At 45.6% G+C, this 20,848-nt stretch overlaps 1 protein-coding gene across 2 annotated transcripts in view; it reads right to left on the bottom strand.

The window, feature by feature from the left end:
- The window catches only part of Stk32b (serine/threonine kinase 32B), a 239,752-nt gene extending 226,535 nt beyond the window's left edge, over window positions 1-13,217 (bottom strand). The window contains exon 1 of one of the 2 annotated variants that reach the window (XM_028758246.1): window positions 12,791-13,217. In XM_028758246.1, the coding sequence (XP_028614079.1) occupies window positions 12,791-12,842 (52 nt within the window). In that variant the 5' untranslated portion in view covers window positions 12,843-13,217. The remainder of the gene's footprint in view (window positions 1-12,790) is intronic. The other variant, XM_028758247.1, reaches the window with a different exon arrangement.
- Window positions 13,218-20,848: the final 7,631 nt, after the last annotated feature.

The raw sequence follows: 20,848 nt of genomic DNA, 5'->3' as shown, positions 1-20,848 counted from the left end.
CTAGTCCTTCTGATCCATTCAGTGTCACTCCCTGATGATTTAAGTATTCAAATCTATGAACCCATGGGGGCTGTTCTTATTCAAACCACTGCAATATGTCACCAAGCCTGGTATCTGTCCCCCAAAGCTTTCAAGCACTTTAAATGTCTGGCTCAATTTAAGATGTGTGTTAAATGGATACTACATATTCAGTCACAAAAGCTTAGTGTCAATTGGCAGTGGTGATATTAGGTTAGATTTTTGTTAAACAGATTGGTAAAGTCAGTGTCCCTGTGGAAGCAGAATCAAGTGAGACTGAAAGAAGACGGTAAAGCATGTAAGCGTGTTGACTAAGCCCTGTCTCTACAGCAGTGTTCATGGAGAGACTAGGAAGTGACTGTGCTCAGCTTCCTGGTGATAAATCACTCTGGAAAGCATTTGTTGGGATCTCAGAAACTGTACATGTACCTGTTGTCTGCCAGAAGTTCTCCTTTAGTGCACATCCCAGAAAAAAACTCTTGCTCATGTGCATCAGGAGGAGCGTGCAAAGTTACGAACAGCAGAGCTGCTCACCAGAGCCAAAAAACAGAAATAGTACAAATATCTAGAAGGGGGCAAGTGAATGATGATCACACAGTGGAACATTATACAGCAACAAAAATGAACAGACTCCTGGTATCCATAGCTCCATGGATGAATGTTAGAGATTTGGTCTTCAGTGAGAGCAGCAAGTCACAAAAGACTGCCTAAAACATGTGACCATTTGTATGATTCCCGAACACAATACAAATTAAATATTGTTGTCTAGGGACGAGAATGTTTGGAAAGGGGAGGGAGAAATGTCCAGGGAGCGTCGATAGAATTGAGTGTGCTATATTTCTCCTGTATGATGGTGAGGTTCGGAGTGGTTTAATTTTGTGTCCAAGAAAGAAATGTGTTGCAGGTATCTGCTATTTTGAAGAACCAACTGGTCATGAAGGTACTCACAAAAGCCATGTCACTATGGTGATGCCAGGATTCAAGATGCACCAGCTTAGGAATAACACAGAGAGACTGGCAGGGAGAGGAAGGGAGGCTGAGGATGAGGCTGTGGGAGTGAGGAAATCAAGAGTGGGAGAAGGTCAGGAGACATAGGTGTCTCTCCGCAAGCAGCTCTTACATACTGACAAACACCGAGGAGAAAGTGACTTCCAGAGGTCTGGGTGATGAGAAGCTATAATGACCACACACAATTTATCTTTGGAAAATCCATCTGGAGGAACTATAGTATTCTTAGTGGAGAACAGAGATTCAGGTCAAATGTGAAAGAAAAGGGCCAGTTCAAAGAAGGGCTGCTTCTCCTCAAGAAGTTCTGTCAAATCCGAAAATTCTGAGAGACTGAAAGGCTACCAGAGCTGGATGCCCTCAGAGATGATGGGTGGGGCTAATACTAAAGGTGACAGCCTACCAATGAAGACGCTTGCCCAATACCCCAGACATACCTCAGTAATATCAAAGGCTACATTCTAGGTACATGGAACAAAGGTAGCAAGACTGTTCTCATGGGATTGCAATATCCCCACCCCATTCTCTATGGGGATTCACATGAAACATGACTGACTGCTTGCCATATGGAGGTCACTGCTGTGAAGGGAGCATTCTCTGAAGCCTGACATTATCTTTGTAGCTTTCCAAGTCATTCATAAAATTATCTGTAGTTACACACTATGTAGTTTTTCAATACACAGTACTGTGTGAAACGTACTAACCACACAGAAAGACAAAATCAGGCAATAGGAAATGAAAGATCTTCAGGGTTGCTCAAAAAAGAAGATGAAATTTCTAATTGGTGTGCTCAAGAAACTGTATGGCAAGTTCAGAGAACTGAAAGCCATTGAAGAGGTGAAGTCAGCAGTTCTTGAGGTGGAGAGTCAGGAGTTAACATGAGGGTCTTGATGGTTGCACTTAACAGCAAGACAGACTTAAAGTGATTAAAATAAACAGGCCAAAAGAAAATGTTCATACTAAAACAGAGATGACTTGAGCCACAAAATTATGGTCAGAGCTACACAGAGTCTCCATGGAAAGTCTCATGCCCCTGTCCTCTTGGTGTGATGGTGTGGAGACAGCCAGCAACAGGGACAGAATTAGGAGGCAAAAGAAGAATGATCCAAAGCTAAGACATGTGACAGTAGACTCAGGAAGCCCTCTGCACAAGTGGAACCAACCAGAATCTCACAGGTGGGTACACTGTGCTGCACTCCTGAGAACAAGAAAAAATTTTAAAAATAAACCCTTGAGACCGGCAGACAAGGAAAATAAACATAAGTGGAACAAAGGAAGCACTAGCTGCTACCTCTCTGTTGGAATGATGGAGGACAGAAGACAAAGGAATCTACTTCAAACTGCTTAAGGAGAAAATAGCAATATGGAACTTGACAGCCACAAAATAATCAGGCATACACATACAGACATTTTAAGACACATAGAAAGTAAGGAAACTTTTCAACAGTAGGCAGACACTAGGAGGAATGCCAAAGGAAATAATCCAGTCAAGAGAAAATAATTTTAGCTGTAACACTTATGTGAAATACAAAATAAGAAATAAGAGTAGGGTGAACCAGAAAATAGAGCTGTCTCAAAACCCTGAAGGAAACAAAAAAAAAAAAAAAGAAATCAAATAGGAATCAAACAAATACAAATTAAAGCCAACAGCTGATAAACCAAAGATCAATCAAGAAAAATAATTAGGAAAGGAAGTGCAAACTGTTAAAACCAGAATTGAAAAAGGAGCCCTTACTACAGATGTTACAGACGCTAGGTAGAGATTAGAATGTTGGGAGCAACATTGTAGCAGCCCTTCAGAAATCCTTCCAGGAAAGCAATGCCCATCTACAGTTCTGCTAATGGTACCAGTCTAACATTATTAAAATGATACTGAAGCCATAAGAAAGATACTCTTGGGGCTGGGGTGATGTCTCAGTGGTTAAGAATATCTGCTGTTTTTGCAGAGGACCTGGTTATGGTTCCTAGCCTGGACATGGAGACTTACAACCTGCTGTGACTCCAGTTGAAGAGGTTCTACTGCCCTCTTTGGGCCTCCACTTGTACTGCATGTTCTCAGTGCACATAAATTCATGCAAGCTAACACATACACATTAACTAATAAAAGGGTTTTTTGGTGTTTTGTTTGTTTAAATATTATATTATATATCCATGGCAAGCAGCAAATATTCTTAAGCACTAAGCTGTCTCTGTAGCCCCCTTTTCCTCAGTTACCTCTTCCCACTTCTGCTAATCCCCTTCATTCTCCAAAATCATTCCCCCTGATTTTTAATGCCTTAAAAAAATCTAGATTTTACATATGACAAAAAGGCATGACACTTGTGTTTCTAAGTCTGGCTTATTTTATTTAGCATAATAATCCCTAACTCTATCCATTTATTGCAAATAAAATAGCATCCTTTCTTCAATAGCCATAAGTGTATATCTTATATTTTCTTTATCCACTCATTTTTATTGGCTCCAAGACTGAGTAGTGTGATAATAATGGTAATCATATATTTATCTGTATTTTATGCTTGGTTTGATTCTTTGGAACACATACCCAGGAGGAGTAGAACAGGACCACATAGTTCTACTTTGGAGCCTCTTCTTTTTATTTTTCATTTTTTATTGGATATTTTATTTATTTACAATACAGATGTCATCCCCTTTCTCCATTTCCCCTCACCAGAACCTCCTATCCTATAACCCCTCTTTCTTGATGCTTTTATACCATTTTTATTACATGTGTGTATTAAAGTCAGTTCTAGGTTGAGGGTCTAGCAATACAATAGATGCAAATAGTCAAGGAACAAGCAATACAATAAACACAAATAGTCAAAGAAAAAGCAAAGCATTAAACCCTAGTACTTGAACACTCCCATGATCACTGTTTCTAAAGGCTTATCAGGATGACCAAAGTATCTGAGCCTACTTCTCTGTCCTAGTCCAAGGTCATTTTCATATCTGAAGCCTACTTCCTTGTTCTAGCCTAAAATTTAGATTCCTGTTTGAAATTATTTCTTTGTTCTAGCCTAATATTTAGATTCCTGCCTAGGATTACTTCTTTGTTGTAGCCTAAGATTTAGATTCCTACCTGAAATTATTTCTTTGTTCTAGCCTAATGTCAGATTCCTGACTGAAGCCTAATTCCTTGTCCTTGGCCAATGTCATATTCCTGCCAAGCAGCCCATTTCCTTGTCCTTGGCCCATGTCAGATTCTTGCCAAGCAGCCCCAAAGGCTCCCCACTTCTCCCCCTTTTTTATTTCATGAACAAGACTGAGCCTGTCTTAGGTCATTCTGACAAGAATGTCTTCCTTACCCATCATGGAATATGCATTATCAAAAGCAATGCACTTCTGTCTTAGGTTGGTAAGGCTCTGTGCAGAATCTTACCTGTCCTTGGCTTGCCAGCCTGTTAAATTAATAACTCTGGCTGGTGGTCCATTATCAGTTTCAAGTCATGTACTTTGGCTGCCAGCCTGTTGATGTAGTTAGAGACAAGCTTTAACACGATGGGCAGGAATAAAAGTATTCCCAGGACAAGAAGGGCCTGATCAAGCTATATATGCCATTCCTGAGGTTTGACCAAAATGGAAATACTGACCTCAGGCCATGGATAATTTTATTGGCATTATCTGCAGCATCAAAGCTCAACAGAACAGCATTCTTTAAATTCATAATCTCACTATGCAAAGTTAACACACCCAGAGAGGTGTTAGGATTATGCCAAATATCCTACAGGTGTCTTTAAATTTTTTTCTAATTATAATGACAATCATTATAAATTTCAAAAGTAACACTACTCCAATGATATTTGTCATGACATTTGGGATGGCTACTAACTCTTGAACCCTGAACCTCCTTCAGATAATTTGAATAGGTTATAGAGCATCATCCGTTGTTCCAGATACCTATATAAATCCTTTTGTATACTCAATACATTAGTAACATTTTTTTACTAGATGGTTAACAAAAATAGTTGTCTCAACTCTTTGTGTCAATGCTATTGCAGAAGCAGTGGTGCTAGCAATTAATGAAATTAAAGCTGTTATACCAGCAATAATCAAGTCCGCTACCCTCTTGCTTCTGCTTAAAGCCTAACTAACTTCTTCCGGCTCTTTCAAGCTTTTTTCAGAGAATCAAGGTTTTCTAATACTCAGGGCAGTAAGACAAATGCTGGTTGATAGACCCCCGTAACAGACATGCAAGGTTTCATCCAAGACATGCCAACACACTAACACAATTGGAAATTATACAGTCAACGCAACTTACAATAAATACTATAGAAGAGACAATAAAAGCTTTCTTTAAATATAGTCTTTGTACTCATTCTCTGGAGACTTTTTTTTCTTTTTTTCTTTTTTCTTTTTTTAATTGAATGTTTTATTTACATTTCATATGTTATCCCCTTACCCCATCCCCCAACCAGGGAACCCCCTGTCTTTTGGATAATTCTGCTTGTCTTAAGACAGACAGACATGAAGTGGCACCTACCAGTTGGTAAGCATTTTACCTGAGATAAGATACACATCAATGCCGCTCATTTGGACCAAAGTCATTCACATGTCTCTCACAATCTCAAAGAGAACTTTAAAGTTTTCCCACGCACAAAAGAAAAGGGGTAGTTGAGAGATGGCTCACTGGTTTCGAATGCTTGCTGCTCTTCCAGAATACCAACACCCACACCAATGAGCTCACAACCACCTGTAACTCCAGCTCCAGGAGATCTGAGACCCTCTCCTGGCCGCCATAGGTATGGGTACTCATATGATGCTGTGAGTGAGTGCACAGGCCCAGCCACAGACACATGCATACATACATAATTAGAGATAAAGTGAGTGTTTTGTTTTGTTTTGTATTTTAAGAAGAAGGAATGCCGTGCTGGTGCACAGTGCTAACAACCCACCCTGGGAAGCCATTTGCTTTGATGACTTCACTGCTAGAGTATCTTGGTAAGACAAGCCAGAAGGCAAAATCTACAATGTGTTAGGATACTCTGAAAGATCAAAAAGCCAAGCGCTGGAAGGAGAAAGATTCCCAAGTTGATGACAGCATTGACTTCAAGTTTTCCTTGGCTGGGGCTGACTCTGTCTGAAAATGACCCCAGCTTCCCTTCACTGGTAGTTGAGGTAGCTGATTCTCCTCTGCTGTTGCAAACTTTCCCTCATTACCATGGTAACTAGTGCACCCTGTGAGATGAGGGGTCCCAAGATCCCTGTGAGGAGCAGTTTCTCCATCTCTACCTTCCAGGGCTCAAAGCCTCAATTCTAAGCACCCATGTCACGCTCAGCATCTTGTTCTTTCCAGTTCTCAGAGGAACATGGCAGATTCAGGGCTAGCTGACACCAACTCATCCCCCCTAACCCCATTCCTTTTCCTCTCATGCATTTAAACCTTTCTTCAACCTAGAGATCAACCCTGCCTCCATCCTCATGCAATTCACTCTTTAGGGAAGAGCCACTCTCTTCTGCTTACCCCTAAAGCAAGAATCCTGTCTTACCCAGCAATAGGGGTGGCGAGGGATGGGTGGGGGAGCCCTGTGCCTCTTTCAGCAGAGGGAAAATTGATATCTGTAGTCACTGCATGCAAACAATGTTTTCACACTACAGACTGCCTGGTGTGCACGCCTCAGTTTTTGCTGTGTGGGGCTGTCTCCTGGGCTCCCTGTATACTGTGATTGGGAACTGCCAGGCTGCTTGCAGCATGCCAACCATTCTGCACACTCAATTCCCTGCCTGTTTGTTCCGAGGTAGAAACCTGAGAACAGAAGCAGGAAGCCCATCCCACTCTAAAGTCCACACAAATGTCACTTATATTAAAACTGTGATGTCTGTGTTCACTCCTCGGTAGCTTCAGAACCCAGAGGGACACGAAAAAGTGACCTCCCAGTAAGGGACCACCTTCAGCCTACATTCAGACATGACTTCCCAATGCTCTTCAGTGACTCTATCCTAGACCTGGCAAAGGGGAAATAAAAGCAAGCAATTGCCACTCTTCAAAAGAGGTCCCAGGCTCATTTAGAAAGTAGCCTGTGCTGCTCTTCGGATGCTAAATGCTGCCCAAAGGCTCGTGATTCCCAGCATTGTGAGGAGACTATCAAGATAGGTGTCACTAAGTGTGTGTGTGTGGGGGGGGTCTTCCAGCTACTGGGGCCTTGCCCTCAGGGACAGTTCTACCTTGGTTCTGCTGTTTGCTTTTGCGTCATAGCTTAAGGTTTTCCTCTGTCACGTGATCCACGTGCTCCACTTCACTGCACGTCTAAAACAGTGGGGCTGATCGAACAAGGGCAGAAACTTGCAGGTCTGTGAGCCAAAATAAACTTTCTCTTATAAACCTGTTGCCTCAGATACATTGCTATCTAGTGGAGAGTTGACTAACGTGGGATTTAACAATTGCATGAGGTAAGTTACAGAGTCCCAACCCACTGTGTCCCTCCCTGGTAACAGCTGGAGAGGGTGGTGTATGTTCGGTCCTGGTTATCGGTGTCATCATCGTTTGAACACTATTTGGATTCACTGCAGCAGCCGCTTGGCCTCCTTCTGTTGGTATTCTGGTATTCCTTGGATTATTTTTCCATTTAGACATACCAGAGTGCCTCAAGTAGAGGTGACTCTACCCAGTGTCCAAGCAAGGCCTGAACAATCTGGGCTGCCTGACTAGCACATCAGATCTCCCTGCTTACAGAATGGTTCATATCTTAATAGAAACCAATCACCGGTGACCCTGCAGTCATATGTGGAATACGAGCCTCTCCTCCACTTAGAGTCTTAGGACTGGTGGGTTCCATGAGAAGAAAGTCTGTCCTAGCATTAAGCCTACAGAGGAAAACAGAAGGAAGGTTCCAGAGACTACTGAAGAAGCAGAACTAACTTATGGCTGAAGAGACTGACACTTATGTGCCCACAGGTCATTAAAATCTCAGTTCTACCCCAGCTCTTCTTTTAGGCTTTGGGACACTGGAATTCTCATGAAGTTCCCATCTCAACAGAGCTCTAAGCTGTCACCAGCCTAACCTTCAGTTTCCTCCTTACTGGACTTGCAATGCTGTAGAAGACCCATAGCACTGTGATTTGGAAGCAAAATATCTCCAGAGGCCCATCTGTCAAAGACTTGGTTACCTACCAACCTATGCCACCAAGAGCAGGCGAAAACTTTTGGAGATGAAACTGATAAAGGTGCATCCACACCGGTTGCTACTCTCTGCTATAAAATCCCTGTGCCTCTCTGACCAGCCCTCACTGTTCATTTAAACGAATGGTTTATGTTGACTTATCCCAATAGGCAGCTTCACCTTCAAGACTGATATTACCAATCAGCAGTGCTGAGGCTTAAATGTGAAACGTCCCCCGTAGGCTTGTGTTCTTGAGTACTTGGTCCTCAGCTGGTGTCACCATTTGGCAAAGTTATAGAGCCTTTTAGAGGTGGAGCTCGCTGGAGGAAGTGGGTCATGACAGGGTGGGCTTTACAATGTATATAAACAAACAAACAAACCCCAGTTCCTGTTCCCTCTCTGCCTCCTAAGGGTCATGACATGGTAGGCTTTACAATTTATATAAACAAACAATCCCTACTTCCTGTTTCCTCTCTGCCGATACAATGTAACCAGCAGCCTCCTGATCCAGCTTTTCTTCCCATGACAGACTGTGTCCCATCAAACTGTGAGCCAGAATAAGCCCTTCCTCTTTTAAGTTACTTGTCAGCTATTGTAGCACACAGATAAGCAGCAATATAACTAGCTGCAAGATTCCCTAAGAAGTATCCTCTTGATATCCAGCTGGCTTCCCCAGTACATCTATTCACTTTCCTTAATCTGTCCTGAGTTCACTGGCCTTTCTCTACCAATGTAGAGATTTGGTGACATCCTTTGAAGGCATGCTGGGACTCTAGCTTCCTCCAGTGTTCTATCTCCCGGCTGCCACTTCTCTGGACACATGTCTTTTGCCATGTCCATAATGATGTCCCACCACAGACTAAAACCAACAGAGCCAAGTGATGAGGGCCCAAACCCTCAGAAACTGTGAACAAAACCAGACCTGTTCTTAGAAGTTGTTCAGCTCAAGTATTCTGTCACAGTGACAGAAAACCAACATGGATGATAACTAAGAAAATAATGACGTTAATAGTACAGTAGGTGGTGATGATTGACAGAAAAAAATATAGTAAGGGATGGGCAGAGAGTGCCATTATGAAGAGAGAAGTCAATGAAGCCCTCATGGAGATCTGGAGGATGTGGGGAAGGGAAACATGGACCAAGGCCAAAGTTGTCTGGGAAAGAGAGGAGTGAGAGCCCAAAGGGCAGGTCTGAGTGGGCATGTACAGGACTTCGCTTTCATCTCAATCTTCGTGTGACTTGCCTCTAGGACCAGAGAGAGCAAGACAGAGAACTGAACAGAGACCTGATGCGGCCTGGCACTCCGAGAGCAGGGTGGCCTGGCTGCTGTACCCAGATGACACTGAGAAGAGAGCTGCCAGAAGGAGGGCAGCGTGGAGCCCATGCTGATGATCTATGTGCTGGCCAGGACCAGGACGAGGGCTTAAAGCAGATATGGAAGGGACCATGTGGCCCAAGCCAGTTAGTTCCAGCAAAAGCACTTCCTATTGGTTTTATATCATCTGCTCAAGGAGGCTCAGGTGGGGAAAGCACCGTCTCCCACCTTACCTCAGATGCCGTTACAGTAAACACACCACTGTTTCATGTGCTACTGTCAATACTTTGGCCTAGCCATTCTTGCTGGGACATGAACATGCTCTTCTGAGCTTCTTGCTGAAGGTGTTAGCATGACAGCTGTGATCAGAACACAGGTGGACTCATGCCTCCCGCCCCCATCACCGAGAATGGAAAACAGTTACACACTGGCAAACTTCCTGCGGTGGTTTGTCCATTCGGAGTCCTTAATACCAGATGTGTTCAGGAGCTAGTGCCTCAGCCACTTGGGGGAGCATGCATGTTCACTGACCTCCATTATCCCCTCCCTAAAACTCTTCAGTACCTCCAGAATTCCTGAAAGATCAACTCCACACACCCAAATGGGCCTGGGCCATTTGAGGCTGGCCTGGCATTCAGAGGCTTTTTATGGTATCTTACGTATCCACCTTCCTCGGTGCACAAAAGGCTCTGCCAGATCCCCAAATGAACCATGCTTTATCTTTACCAACTGCCTTTGAACAGTCTGTTCCCATCTTTAGAAATATCTTTCCCAGGAAAGTCTTGTTGCCACTTCTGCAGGACTCAAGTGTAGAAAGAGTTTACACTCCAGGATTAGGAACCCTCTACCATGCTTCCAGTCCTGGTGCCCAGCATGGTGTAAGTGTGGGAAAGATTATATGTAAATGTATATGAAATACATGAACTGGCAGACTGTACTCCACATGTGCCCAGGAAATACACAGAAATGGCTGTAAGTCACATTTGTTCATGCTCCGCTGGACTGGAGGGTCCCAGCCTTGTATTTCAACCTGCACCAGAACAGACGGCTCACTCAGGTTCAACAGAATCTGGATGGGGAATCAAGACAGGAAAACCAAAACACCGACTACAGCAAATATTTTAGAGCAAATAAGGCACAAATGGGATCCTTGCCACAGAGGCGGCAAGTCCCTTCCATGAGTCAAGCATGAAAGAAAAGGGTGCTTTTGCTGCAAAAATAAAATACATAGACGTTACATGTGGGGGCGGTCTTACTGACCATATCTGATATTTTTGTAAGGCGAGAGTAATAAATGGCAACATCAAATGAGAATAATTATAAAAATAAAAAAAATAGTTACAGGCTAAGGGTAACTTATCTTTACATGCAATGAGAAACTCTGATTTTATTTAGAGAGCTGCTTTCTTTAGAAGTCTATAATCGGCCACACAAATTAAGTATTCATACACAATATTTGGGGCTTTTGATTAAGGTGAGTTTACATTTCTCTGGGGCAGAGAGTAAGCTGGATCTGGTTTTAGAGTGCTAACTGTGGGTAAATGCTAGTGTTCCGTGTAGAGGCGTGTTTCTAGGGAGAGAACGAATGTTAGGATCACGTTAGACTCTGTTGATGAAAGACTGATGTACACATGTGAAACTCCACCTACTGAATGATTTTTAAAAGACAGAGATGTTAAGGAAACTATCAGTGTGACCTTGACCCCGGCTATACCCTAAGTGGGGCAAAGCTACTCCCTCTGACACATACAGGGCTTCCACTGTCTCTGGCTTCTATAGCTCACTCCAATCTGAAGACCACGATTGGGGCTGTCAAACAACCTGTGGCCATACTGAACCCTACCTGCCTATCACCAAGGATATTCATTCAGACCCACCAGACATGGCTTCCTGCAAGGAAGGACCACCTGGCTGGCTCAGCCGTGTCTTTGCCTGAGTGGGGTCTCATTTTGAGAGAGTCAGCCTTGATGGTTCTAAAAAACATGCATGATCTGAGTGGCCAAACCTGCACCCTGTGATGAGCTCAGGGTGTAGTCTATGACTGGCTCTCTCTCTCTCTCTCTCTCTCTCTCTCTCTCTCTGTCTCTCTCTCTCTCTCTCTCTCTTTCTGTGTGTGTGTGTGTGTGTATGCAACTATTTATCTCTGTGTGTATGTGTCTGTCTCTGTCTCTGTGTGTGTCTGTTTCTGTCTCTCTCTGCTTCTCTGTATGTGTGTCTCTTTCTCTGTGTATGCCTCTCTCTCTCTCTCTCTCTCTCTCTCTCTCTCACACACACACACACACACACACACACACACACACATACACAAAACAGCTACAAGAAAAGTACCTGTTCCATTGGGATCTGTGAGGACTAAATGCAGCACAGTGGCCGGCATGAAAGAAAGCTCAGGATGTCTGGACTCTAATTTGGGGCCCAGTGGAGAGAGAAGCCAGTGTGTATTATCACACAGTAGGTTATTAACCAGCACAGGTGTCTGTAAAAGATACTTTCCACATGTGACTAATGATTAAGCTCCCAACCTGATTAGCAACCTTCACAGACATGGAGAAATGAGGATTCAGAGGAGTTGAGTCCCAAGACACACAATAATGAAAGTAAATGCTACGAAGAAAACTTCTTACGCTTTTGCTCAGCCAAATACCCAAATACCAAATTCTGCCACCATTAGCTGCAAGGACTCTCCAGACCTGGCATCTATACAAGGTGAATAGCCTACAACACTCCCCACCAGGAAGCTAGCCTCAAGCAGGGCTCCTTCCTCAGAGCCACTGATTTAGCTACAAAAAGTTTCCTTATGCTGCCCTGAGACCAAATAGAATAGAACTTTCTCTCTCTCTCTCTCTCTCTCTCTCTCTCTCTCTCTCTCTCTCTCTCTCTCTCTCACACACACACACACACACGCACACACACACACACACACACGCACGTTGTGCACTTTCACCCAGTAGGCCACTTCTGTTAAGTTCAAGCTCTGAATGCCACCTTGGAGTCCCAGGATGCTGAGCAGGAGAAACGCCCCCTACTATACTGTGAAGCAAGGTCTTCCCTGTGACGCCCCCTCCCCCAAGTGATACCTTGAGTCCCCTTTTTCCTCTCCTCTCCTAGTCTTCTGTCCCAACTCTAGGTTCAGCATGATCTGAGCTTCCAAAGACCACGAGAGCCTAAAAAGTGGCCAGGTAGGAGCTCTATGCCTAGCACTGGGCCGGTGCGCAGCCAGTGCGGGGTGACAAGGCGGTGCTGAGACCCAGGTGTCCATCCTTGTGCTACACTCCGCAGGCGTTCAGAGAAGGCTAGCAGAAGGAAGGGATGCCCTGGGGACATGGGGAGTGGCGGCTCGGGTTGGGGAGGCTCTTACCTTCTTCGTTCTCATCAAACACTGGGGGCTTGTGGGAGTGGTTCCCGCCCATATTCCGCCGCTACTGCCGCTACTACATGCCCGGCCTCTCCTTTCGGGATGTTAGATGCAGGATTCTCACAGCGATAAGGGATCCAGGATGCTCTTGGGATGCAGCGTGCGGGATGAGAGCCCAGGGATGCAGGATGCAAGCTGCGGTGAGAGCAGCCAGCGAGGGTTGTAGGGTGTGTGGAGGGGGTCGATTGCAGCGCAGGGATGGGGACCGTGTGGCCACCCCTCCTCCAGGGTGTCCCCCAGCTGCGATCACCGCACCCCCTGAGCCCTCACCCGGTTCTCTCCATGACGCACAATACACGGATGGAAACCCGGGGAGTCCCTGAGCCCAGACCACCGTGCAGCTCTGCTCACAACGGTGGTGAGGAAAAAGGAGGAAGAGGCGAGAAAGGAGGGTGGGAGGGCGTGCAGCAGGAGGAGGGGGCGTGGACCCGGATCTCAGCCAAGAGTTAGAAGCCACCGCCCCCACTTCACAGTCGGGTAGGCGGGGACTCCGAGGGAAGGGGCCTCCCTGGAGCTGCTGGGTCCCCGGGACTCCCCACCGGCAGCGTTTGACAGTTCCTATTGACTCAGAACTGTGCTCACACACTGGCTCGGCCACAGGCTTCTTTGTTTTCCGGAATGTTTTATGAGTGGAAGGGGAGCCCAGACCAGCGAGATCGAATGTGACCTCTCATTGTACATTGAGAAACTGAGGCCTACGAGGCTGTCGTTTACTTAAAAAAAAAAATGTACATTTTTGAAAATTGCCTGTCTGGGTCCTCGGGATTGCCCTACACTATGAAACTTAGGCGGCTGATTTAGAGAAAGGGTTTTCATCTTGGGTCTAGGCTTCTACCATAGCTGGGGCGTGCCTGGGGCGGGGGTGGGGTGTCTCTCCAAAGACCAGGATGCCTAAGGACCCTAGGCTTGCAAGGGCCAGAGTGGGAGGCAAGAACTCCCCAGGAGACTGACATTATCTGGCAGCGCGGGCTGCTGGCCCAGACTTCCCAGGGACTGGGCATCTCTGGCCACATCCTGCCACCTGCTGGGCGCTGGGAGCCTCTGTGAGAACTAGGTGGTGGAAAGCAAAGGTTCCTTTTTGAGTCTTCCTAACCTTCTGCCCTCCACCCCACCGTGTCCTTTTTAACCAACATAATTTTTTCAGAAGCCACTGAAGGAGGGGAAAAAAGGAGTCGATTCCATCCTCACCTGACTGACTTAACTGCTTCTCATCCAATTGGTCTCGCCTAGAAAACTACGCACACCTAGTGTTTGTGTGCCAGTCCCAGAGTTTTCCTCTGTGGTGTGGGGTGATCCCCAGGTTGCTGTAAGGCTGTCTGATAATATGTATAAAAGAAGCAAGAGTGCCTGATGGGAGTTTAGTAAAGACAAGCACACTTGTTCTTCCTTGGGCCAATGAGCTTCAGTGGTGTGGCCAAGCTACACCAGACCCAGCAGGCCGAATGCAGAACACAGGCAACACCTCGGAAATCAGAAGGAGAAATTCAGACAGTGACAAATGTTTGCCCCCTTGAACTTGAATAGATCATATAACCTCTTCTGGACTCGGCTCTTCCATTTGTGCAATGGAGCTAATGGCACATCTACCTTCTGGGGCTCATGATGGGGAATAAGGGCTTGATACTGATCTCTGAAACCCAGTAAGCATGGCATAGGTGTGTGCTGTTGCCTTGGACCCTGAGTTGTTGTGTGGGCAGCTGATGCCTCGTAGCTCTTCCTCCCCTCCCTGACCTACTACGGATGTGAGGTGACTGTCAGTTAGGAAAGAGACCTAAAGAAATGACCCTTGTGTCTTTTCATTTCCACCTCTCACCAAAGGAGAGCTAGCCCTTGGCAACCTCCTCCAAGGATGAAGAGCCCAAGGTGCCTACCTAAACCCCATGTGTGCTCAGAAGCAGAGCTACATGCTCAGGCAAGAATGGGCTGAGCTCTTAGAGGCTGTGATTGAAGGTGTGTGTTTGGAAACATTGTCATAGAATACCTGACCGATGTGCACATGAAAGTAATAGCTGGGCCAACCAAGACTATCTCTGTGATTTTGCCGTTAGAATCCCGAGATCTTTGGGCAAAGCAGAGCCATTTGTCTGCCCCTCCCCGAAAGGCCATAGAGGCAGAGAGTCCCTAATGGCTTTGAACATCTGTTCCCTCTCCTCTCAGCATTGTCCAGACAATGTTTTCAAAATACTTATAATGGATCAAGAACTAGAAACACAGTTGACTAAGACAAGGTATGATTTCATACAGGAAATGTGGGAGGCTTTGATGATGACAGGAAGTGAACCTGGGCCTGTGAGGGTCAAGGGGAGACATCAACACACACATGGCATCCATGAGGGCTTCCTGGGAGAGAGGTGCCTGGAAGAGCAAAGAAAATCATCAGATGGGGGTAGGGAGTAGGGAGTTGCCACAGTCAAGAGAGATCGGTTTCTTCTAGAGTAGTCAATAAGAATGGCACTGCATGCCAAACTCTGCCAAATCCTGGCGGGATGCTCAACTCAGCAAACACTTTCCTCTTTCTCTTCCCCCTCCTCTTCCTCCTTCTCCCACTTCTAGCACAGTGTGCTAGACTCTAGGTCTTAGTTGATTCTCATGAGCTTCCTCCCCACCCCCCGAAAGCCCCATGGTGGCCCTGCAGGCATGTACCCTCATCATCCAGATGGAGGAAAAATATAGCACAAGAAGGCTAAGCTGATATCAAAGGCTAAGGGGAAAAAAGATTCAAATTCCAAAATCAAACATGCATATCAGATTTGCTGAAAGGACATGATGGTGACTCAGGATGGAATAGTGGCTATATTGAGAGTTATAAATAAATTCAGCTTTTAGATTTTCCCTTCTAAGTGTTTTTCTTATATTAACAATTAGTAAAGACAATGGTACTTTCACTTTGAGAAGTCCTTCAAACATTGCCCCTGATTTCATGAGACGTGTGTCACGGTTTCTGTTTACTCCTGTAGTTACTGTAGGACACGAAGGCGGTAGGACAATTGTCCCCATTTTTTCAGATGAAGAAAAGGAGGCTCTTGGGGTTGAATGGCTGCCCCTTAATGCCATTAAAATCATTAAAATGTCTCTGCAAACGTAAGAGCTTGAAAGAACAGAAATCTCAGCACTTAGAAGGCAGAGGCAGGCGGATCTCTGAGTTAAAGGCCAGCCTGATCTTCAGAGCAAGTTCTAGGACAGCCAAAGGCCACACAGAGAAACCCTGTCTTAAAGAAAAAAAGAAGAGGAGGAAGTGGAGGAAGAGGAGGAGCAGAGGAGCAAGAGGAGCAGGAGGAGCAGGAAGAGGAGCAGCAGGAGGAGCAGGAAGAGGAGGAGCAGGAGTAGGAGGAGCAGGAAGAAGAACAGGAGGAGGAGCAGGAGGAGCAGGAAGAAGAACAGGAGGAGGAGCAGGAGGAGGAGCAGGAGAAACAATAGTTTATTTTTGCTTCTTAGGAGACCAGAAGTCCAAAGCCAAGGTACCCACCTCACTAGTCCTTCTAAGGAACCTGTGAGAGAATCTTTGCTGTGCAACTTCTGGCATGTTCTAGCTTCTGGCTCTGGGTATTCCTTCTCTTGGGGCTACAAGGCCTCATTCTCTGATGCCTATGTTACCTACCCTGCTCCTAGCTGCCTCCCATGTGGACTTCTCTTCAGTTTTACTGGAATGGGGCTTCCCCCATGACACAAAAGGCTCCTTTCCAACCCAGAAGTCTCCAGGAATGGAAGGGGAGTGAACTGGTGAGGGGCACCAACCTCTGTCACCTCTGGTCTTAAGGAGAGCTGACAGTAGTGTCTTCCAGAAACCTCAGCCACAAGTTTTCATGGTGGAAAGCATTGGTCATGATACTAGCAACATCTATGTGAATCATTCTGAAGAAAGACCCTTCCTTTTCTACGACCTACATGTGCTGGGTGACATCAGTCTCCCAGAAGAGAAAGTCTGAGCTTGACTCCAGCTGTGCTCCAGATGAAGCTGGTCCCCAGTCTGCCATGCTTTCCTCACAGCTGATATGGTTTTGTGGGGAGTAACTCTATGCAAAACATAAACTATTTCATAAAATAGAACCCATCACTCTCCCTGACCCAAGCCTGCTGGATTTTATAAATTGCAGGGCAGGGCAGGCATGGGGAGCTCTGGGAAGATCTTGTTTGGGAATCCCTTTGTAAATTAGAGGGGAAACTAGGAGCGTGCTTTTCTATTACTCTCCAGCTTCAGAGACAGATGCCGAGTAAGACTGTGTCCTTTTGTGTCTTACATTTGCAAACTGCAGTCTCGTGAGGACTTGTTCTATTGCTGAGAACATGAACCCAGGTCCACTGGCTACTCCTGCATTTGGGGCTCTCCATGCCTGGGACTTAATGTTTGATTTTCTGTAACTTGATCTCACCATGGAAGCTAATGTTGTTCCCTGGAGCAGGGTGTCTTCTGTGCCAAACCATTATTATTTTTTAAGAGTCCCCCAGATCAGATCTTGTCACCGTTTATGTTAAGCCTATTTTATTTAAAACTTAAGTCTGGTTCGCCTAGAGTAAATACTGTCTGCTGGCGTTACAGCTTGAGTCATTCTGCTTGGCAGCATTGTGCCTTACAAAGAGAGAAAATGATAAGGCTGTTTGTGGCTCACCGAGATAAGGCAGGGCTTGCACGTGTGGCCCTGTGATTGAGACTCATCTCCCTTGCACGGGCAGTTATCCTTGGTGATTAAAAATTCAGCATTTCAAAGCACAATTTTACTGCGTATCCTGGTGTGTGTTGTATGTGTGTTCAGTCAACAGAGGGTTTATAAATTGCTCCCACTGTGGGTGTCTGCATTTCTTGGCATTGCGAGACTCCCCTGGAGTTATTTTCATAGTTTGGAACTTATAACCCTGCAAGATCTGAACTGCTCATTCTTACATTAAAACAATTTACAGCGTAGTGCCACAGTGCCCTCGAGTTATGTGTTTGTGGATGACTACAGCTGCAATGTGAACCAGGCTGGGCAGGAAGAGTTTCCCAACTGCCAAAGGCAACATCCATCGAAGTGTGTTTTGCTTATATCCTTTCCTGGCTTATAAGGATTCTTAGAGGCTTAAAGGAATGTCGTGAACACAGGGAAATGTGTGCAGACATGTTTGTGAGTGTGCACATGTACACAGCTAAGTCCCCTAGGTCAATTCTCTATTTAAAAAATAGGGGAACATTTACTTGATGTTTAGCCTTGAGAAATGATCCCCCAAAGCATGTTGATGATCTATCTCATCATGACCTCGATAACAAAATCTCAATACTGCTCCCTGCCCCGTCTCTCTATCCTCTTGACTCCTCCCCAGCTCCTCTTCAGAAGGGCCTACCGCTGAAGTGCTATCATTTGACTAAGAAACTTCTCCTAAAAGAGATGTAGTTGACATAGCCCCTCCCTGAGCATCTTATCTTGTAACCACAGAATCCGAGTCACTAGTGAGAGGAGGAGCTGGCATTTGTCCTGGATTCTCTGGGATTCTCTGGGAGACCTGTCAGGACAGTGAGAACATAGTCCTTGGTGAGTTTCTGCTTCTTACCTGATAGACTCCCTAGAAACTGTCACCAGCTGTTGACTTCCCCAGTCAGCCACTTACACCTGTCAAAATTACTTGTTCCCCTTTCAAGCTCCCACTGAAGAAGGGAGTGCAAATGTCTGAAGCTTCCTGGGCTACAGACTCATCATTCTCCTGTCAATCCCTGTTGTATCACTTTTCTCCTTGAGGAGACACCTTATGGAAACAACTTATGGGAGGAAGGGTTTAATTGGCTTCATGGTTTGAGAGGGTACTACTATCCATCATGGTGGGGAAGGCAGAGTTGCACATGGGACTTTTGGGTCTCTATAAACCAAAACCCAGAGAGCTCAAGCCAGAAGCAGAGCCCTAGAAGACCAGAACTTTACCCGCTAGGGCCCTCCCTATACCTGCCATGTAGGCCCCCATATCCCAAAGATTTCACAACCTCCAAAACATCATCACAGGCTGGGGACCAAGTGTCCAAATGCATGAACCTGTGGAGGTCTTTTCTTATTACATTCATAACTTCAGACTGGAAAGATGGCTCTATCATCAGAAAACTTTCTTCACAAGGACAAGAGCCCATTGCATCGCCAAAACCCTACAAAAAGCCACGTGTATTGGTGGGAATCCCAGCAATCGTGAGATGGGAGGAGGAGACAGGTAGATTCCAGAAGCTTGACGACCAGGCCAGCTCATCTCTGGAGTTCCAAACTAGTGAGAAACCCTGTCTAAGATAAGAGATGGACAGAACCTAAAGACTGACATCCAAGATTGTCCTCACTCATACAATAACTCCACACCCACACCATACGCACACACATCTACACCCATGCACGTGAATTCACAGAGATGCAGCAAAACTGCAGCATCGGGTCCAGACACATCTGTAATTGCTCATGCCTATTGTCCTGTCTGTCTACTCTCCATTTATTAGGTTGACACTCTTCTTCAGCATCGGCACATTACCTCAGTGTGTTGATGGTGAGCTTCGGAGACAATTATCCAATGGAGAGCTCACCAAGGGCTAAACAGCCATGAATGTAGGCTGACATGGTGGCTGGCCTAGTTTGTTCTCTGTTGCTATGATAAACGCCATGGCCAAAAGCAACTGATAAGGAAAGGGGTTTATTTCAGCTTACATCATAAAGGGAAGTCAGGGTAAGAACTCAAGGCAGGAACCTGGAGGCTAGAACTCAGTCAGAGACTATGGAGGTGCACTGATTACTGGTTTGCTTTCTATAGTTTTGTCAGTTTTTTCTCTTATACAACCCAGGACCACCTGCCACAGCGGGGTGGGCCCTTCTACCTCAGTCATTAAGAAAACGTCCCACAGTTTTGCCTACATACCAATTTGATGGAGAGTTTCTTTGTTTTGTTTTGCTTTGCTTTGTGTTTTGTTTTTGTGTTTGTTGTTTGTTTGTTGTTTGTTTGTTTGTTTGTGAGACAGGGTTTCTCTGTATAGCTCTGGCTGTCCTAGAACTTGCGCTGTAGACCAGGTTGTCCTCAAACTCGGAGATCTGCCTGCCTCTGCCTCCTGAATGCTGGGATCAAAGGTGTGCACCATCACTATGCAACTGGAGGCATTTTAAATTTTTATTTATTTATTCACTTTACCTCCCGATCGCAGTCCCTGTTCCCTCCTCTCCTCTCAGTCCCAAGCTTTTCCCCCATTCCCCCTCCCCTTGTCCCCAAGGAGGCCTTTTCTTAATTGAGCTTTCCTCTTCCCAGACGATCCTTGCTTATGTCAAGTTAACAAAATCCAACCATCACACTAGCATTAGAAATATTATACCTGCCGCCAAACCTGAAGACCTAAGTCGGGTTCCTGGGACTCTTATGGTGGATGGAGCGAACTGGCTCATGCGTGTTGCCACAGTCTAGTCGTCCTCAACAGGATGTTCCTCCACACGAGAGAGTGGGCAAGGCCAAATGAATAAATGTGGAGGTGGAGGTATGTTATTGCTCCCTACTGAATAGAGTCCTGCCCACCAGAGAGGTCTTATCCCTACCCATTACAACCAAGAGGGCATCTGCTGCCAACTGCAACTCTGCCTAGCAGCCACATTGCACACCTTCTGGACACCAGGAACGGTTCTGAGTGCTGGGTGTTCACTAGGGAACTGACCAGGTGTGGTCCCTGTACTAAACACACTCAACAGATTTCAGGTTACTCCAGCACCCTTGATTATATTTCTTCATGCCAGCCTTTGAGATAGCAATGGCCTTTATTATAAGATCCATACTGTGTGTGTGTGTATGTGTGTGTGTGTGTGTGTGTGACAGAGACAGAGAGACAGAGAGTGTGTGTACGTGTGATATGTGTGTGAGTGTGATGTGGCGTGTGAGTGAGAGAGAGAGAGTGGTGTGTATGAGTGTGTGTGAGTGTGAATGTGGTATGCATGAGAGTGTGTTTGTGAGAGTGTGTGTGAGAGAGAGTATGTGTGTGTGTGGTGTATGTGTGAGTGTGTGAGTGTGTGTGTATAAGTGAGTGTGTGT

Source organism: Grammomys surdaster, unplaced genomic scaffold, assembly GCF_004785775.1.
Source record: "Grammomys surdaster isolate TR1022 unplaced genomic scaffold, NIH_TR_1.0 126187, whole genome shotgun sequence".
Lineage (NCBI taxonomy): Eukaryota > Metazoa > Chordata > Mammalia > Rodentia > Muridae > Grammomys > Grammomys surdaster.
The sequence above is the reverse complement of the archived record's forward strand: the minus strand, read 5'-3'. Positions and strand labels throughout refer to the sequence as shown.